This window comes from Pteropus vampyrus, unplaced genomic scaffold (assembly GCF_000151845.1).
Source record: "Pteropus vampyrus isolate Shadow unplaced genomic scaffold, Pvam_2.0 Scaffold489, whole genome shotgun sequence".
Lineage (NCBI taxonomy): Eukaryota > Metazoa > Chordata > Mammalia > Chiroptera > Pteropodidae > Pteropus > Pteropus vampyrus.
Window position 1 is genome coordinate 328,766 of NW_011889270.1, and position 4,489 is coordinate 333,254.

A 4,489-nucleotide genomic window follows, 5' to 3' on the forward strand; every position below is an offset into this window, starting at 1 on the left:
CGCGTTGCTCACCGAACAGTGACTTGCACAGGTGGCCCATCCCTGGGGGAGGGAGGTGGGCCCCGAGGCCCCGGGCTCCAGCCCCAGCCCGCCCTAGCGATGCATAGCACGCTGGGCAAGCAGCGGCCTCTCTCGGCCTCGGTCTGTCCACCGCTACAGGGGTTAATAATGCCGAGCCTGCCAACCTCTGCCGTCCGAGTTGAAAGAGTGAGCGTAGGTGACGGTGTGTGTGTCAGTGGCCACCAACACAGTGTTTTCACTCTCTCCACGCTGGCCAAGGGACTCGAGTGAGACAGACTTCACATACATATAGATGTGTGTGTAGACACAGGTAGACCGACGTCGCTCAGCGGAAGCCGCTCCTCACGGCACCCTCGTGATGCCAGCCTTGTCTCCCCCATCTTCCCAGGAGGACCTGAGGCCCAGAGCTTAGGGGGAGAGCGCTGGCTGCTAGTGGAGCTGAGGGTGGGGATGCGATCCTGCCAGCTGGACCCCCGTGGAAGGAGCCCCCTCCCATCCCGCCGGGCTGCACGCACGGGACTCCTCTGTCAGGGACCATGCCCCCAAGGTCCACGGTCACCCTTGGGGACTCGGAAGGTCCCACTGGCCTTCTGGCAGGGCGGGCCCTGAGTCGGCCTAGATTAAGCCCCGTGCCCAGGGCCCTCAGGGAGAACGCTGCTGAGGGAGGGCCGCAGTGCCCTCTGTCCCTCCCACACGGCCGACAGGGAAGAGAAACAAGCCCCAACCGTGGGCCAGGTGCCACTGGCATTGTGGGCCGATGGCTGCTGCAAGGCTTCCAGGGCAAAGAGCAGTTACAGTGGGGACTTGAGAGCATGTTTCAGGACTGGAGCTAGAGGCTGGGCCCAGACGCACGTGAAACCTCAGAGGTCATCTCGCGAGAGGAGGTGGAAGAATCTGCCATCGCACGGACTCAGCCGCTGCGTCTAAAACAGCTCTGACTTCTAGCACAGCCAGGACAGAGACGAAAGTCCCCATCCTCTGCAGGGCACTAACCAGCAACCGCCTCTGGAACCATCGGTGCACCAGTGAGATTCATGCCTCAGAAGGTTCTGGCTGGGATCCAGGCAGACAGCGAGCTAAAAGTGCGTGGGAAGGAGCTCCCAGCTGAAGGGCTGTGGGAAGCGGGGGCCTGAGGCCGGCCCCTCTTCCATCGCTGGACTGTGCCGTCTTGGATGCCGGCTGCAGGCCAGCCAGGGCTCAGGAATGGTCGGACGGCCGACGGCGTCCTCCTCCCCACGGGCCCCGTGAAGCTCACCTTTCCAGAAGGAATCTAAGGATGAGGTGAGCCCGGGGCTCAAAAGAGATGATGAGAAGGAGGGAAGCAGCGGGTCCTGTGCCCGTCAGACCAGAGGCCAGTCTGGGCCAGGGACATGCACTGGAAGGAGCCACCTGAGACCAAGTCTCCCCCTCCTGGGGCCTCAGACTCTGCCACCCACCAAAGCCAGGATGAGCGCGATGCCCTCCAAGGGCCTTCCGCTTGTAACATGAGGCGCTTCTGGGGCATCTGGGGCGCGGCCTGTGTTCGTGAGCAGCCATGTGGCAAAGACGACAGAAGGCACGAGATACTGATGCGTGAGCCTGGCAGACCACATCGCCCAAGTCTCCAGGGGCACAGGACGAAGCGATTTCAGCTTTCTTAGAAAGCTGAGTGAAAAGGAGTATCTTTACGGTGGACAGATGTGACAAACCGACCTCAGCCAGGTGATCGAGGTCCAGATCAACAGTGACTCCACGCCGACACTGTGCGCCTGGGTGTGACTGATGAGAAGGGCATCCACCTGTGGGCTCCCTCCCCCAGCCCCGACTGCACCCTAACCACGAGAATGTCAGAGAAACCCCGGCACAGGGGCGGCCTGCGAACCCCCACAGGGTCATCGGGAACAGGGGTGGGCTGAGGACCTGCAGGATCGAGAGGAGCCTAAGGGGACGTGGAAGCCAAACGGGACGTGGCATCCTGGGTGGCATCGAGGACAGATACAGGACACAGGTAAACACGAGGGAACCCCGAACAAGGCACGGTTCAGGAATAACACAGCGACCTCCGCTCACTGTGACGGTAGCCACGCCAGCGAAGGCGTCTTCACGATCTTTCTATCCACCTGAAACTGTCCTGAAATACAGTTGATTTTTAAAGAGAGCTAAGAGGAGGGAAGTGTCGGCAAATATTCACACGGACACGTCCCAGGGGGAGAGCGCGGCGGACGCGGAGGGGGCGTTCCTCGTCCCTGGGCTCCTACACACGCCACTGGAGACCCACGGCACAGGGCGTGAGGCTGGGGGCCAGGCCGACCATCCAGAGCATCGGTGCCACGCACGCAGCAGCCCAGGGGCAAGGGACCTGGCCGCCACGTGCACTCCACCCCCCACACACACGTTCCCACCTGCTGGGGGGTGCATCCCCTCTGTGGTCCCGCCCCACATGCCTGGCAGCAGAACGTCCCCTGCACACAAGGCGCCATCCACAGAGCAGCGCCCTGGCTGCAGGGCCACGCCAGTCACCGCCCCTGAGCCCCTACAGAAGACCCTGGCCCCAGTCGCATCTCACAGATGAAGGAACTGAGGGCGGACGAGGGGCGTGACTTGGCTGGGGCCCTGGGCATGGAGCAGGGCACCGGGCCCCGAGCCCCGGACAGGCCGTCTTCCTGGCCCAGCTGCCTGGCCCACTGGACTGCCCAGCTCGGCCGCGCAGGGCCCGTCACCTGTCTGCGTCTTTGGCAGTTCCTGGAGGGCTCAGGGCACAGCGGCACCTCCCGGACTGTCTGGAGAGCCTGGACGGTGACGGGCCCGGCAGCCGCCGCGGACAGAATTCAACCCCTGCTTCAGAGACCACTGTACCAAGAAGACTCACGACCTGCGCTGGCGCCTTGGCTGGTTCAGGCTGGAGGGCTGACCTGTCGCCAGGCTGCAGTGAGAGAACCTTGGCCTGGGAGTCGGGGTGAGGTCAGGCCCGGCCGGACGAGGCACGAGGGGCCTGAGAGACGCCTTCCCCCTTGAGGCCTCGATTCCCCTTGCCTCCCTCAGGGGCTGGACGCGCTCTCTGACCTCGCTAGGCACCACCAGTTTCCTCAGCCCCGGACAGAAGTGGACAGACGTGGACAGAACCAGAGTTGTCGCGCCTTACCCCTTGTTCCTGGCAGATCTGCGTCAGCCTCTCCAGCTGCTCGTCTTGGATGACCTTGGCCTTCTCGTACTGCTGGATGGCCATTTCCATCTCCACCTTCACAGGCAGGACGTACGCTGGAAGACAAGACAGCCCCGTGAAGGCCCGGGCGGTGCACGGCTCGGCCTGGGGAGGGGCCGGTCCCGGCATTCAGCCAGCAGCAGGTCAGGCCCAGGCACAGCTCCTGGACGGTCTGGGGGCAGGGGTCGGGGGACGTCCAGGTGCCTGAGAGCATCCAGAAAGGGCGCGAGGGCTGGACCCCTCCCCTACAGTGAGGACCTCCGTCTCCCTCCCTGCCCGGTGACGGCCCTAAGTCTTGGCTGTGTGCATGGAAAAGGACGGCGTCTTCCAGTCCTGCTGCAGCCAGGAGACCACGCTCTGGACAGTGGGACGCAAGGGCAGGCGTCGGGCGGAAGCTTCGGGAGCCTTCCACAGAAGGCGGCCAGGGCTGGGGAGGGCGCGGAAGCTCGCTGCCCACGGGAGGAGGGTTGCGGTGCCACTGTGGGAAAAAGGCTGGCAGTTTTTCAAAACGCTAGACAAAGAGTGACCACACGGCCCAGCAAGTCCACAGGCACCTCGGGGAAACAAAACCGCGTCCACAGAAAAACCTGTGCCTGCACGTTCACAGCAGCCCCTGTGGAAACCACCTAAACGCCCGTCCACTGACAACCAACAGAATGCAGCGTGTCTACACAACGCATACCATTCCGCAGTTGCGAGCAATAAAGTGCCGACACACACCACGACACGAGCGACCCTGGAAACCTCGTGCCTGCCGAGGAAGCCAGACACAGCGACCGCAGGCCACCAGGCGGCGCCCACAGGGAACGTCGGGAGTTGCCAACCTCTCAAGACACAGAGCACACCGGCGGAGGCCCAGGGCTGAGCAGGCCGTGGGGGGCCACGGCTCACGGGGAGGGCCTTTTCCTTCGGAAAGCTATAAATGCTGTAAACTCGGATGCTGCTGACGTTTGCACAACTGCATGAACATAGTGAAGCCACGGAACTGCACTTTGAATGGGTGAGTTCTGCGGTACGTGAACCACGTCTGAAGACGTTCAGAACGAAGCGGCAGCCGGGCTTTCCTGTGGCCTCCGTGTCTCCTTCCTTCCCTCTTCTTTCTGGCCCCAGTGAGGACGTGACGGCTGGCTCTGGAGCCACCTTCTAGAACTGCGGGGTGACTGCTGAGCAGGCTTTGTGCCACAGAGCAACGGCAGGGGTCTGGGACCCTGACCGCGGAGTGCCGCATGGGCCTGGACCGTCGCCGGCAGACTGGCGCGGGAGAGAAGCCAGCCTCCGCGGTGCCGG

The 4,489-nt window shown here is 63.4% G+C and overlaps 1 protein-coding gene across 1 annotated transcript in view; it reads right to left on the bottom strand.

Annotated features, from left to right (window-relative positions):
• Window positions 1-4,489, bottom strand: part of TMEM266 (transmembrane protein 266) — a gene marked incomplete at its 3' end in the record, with an annotated part of 33,030 nt that overhangs the window by 20,618 nt on the left and 7,923 nt on the right. The window contains exon 3 of the mRNA XM_023524723.1: window positions 3,143-3,258. Coding sequence (XP_023380491.1) covers window positions 3,143-3,258 — 116 coding nt within the window. The remainder of the gene's footprint in view (window positions 1-3,142; window positions 3,259-4,489) is intronic.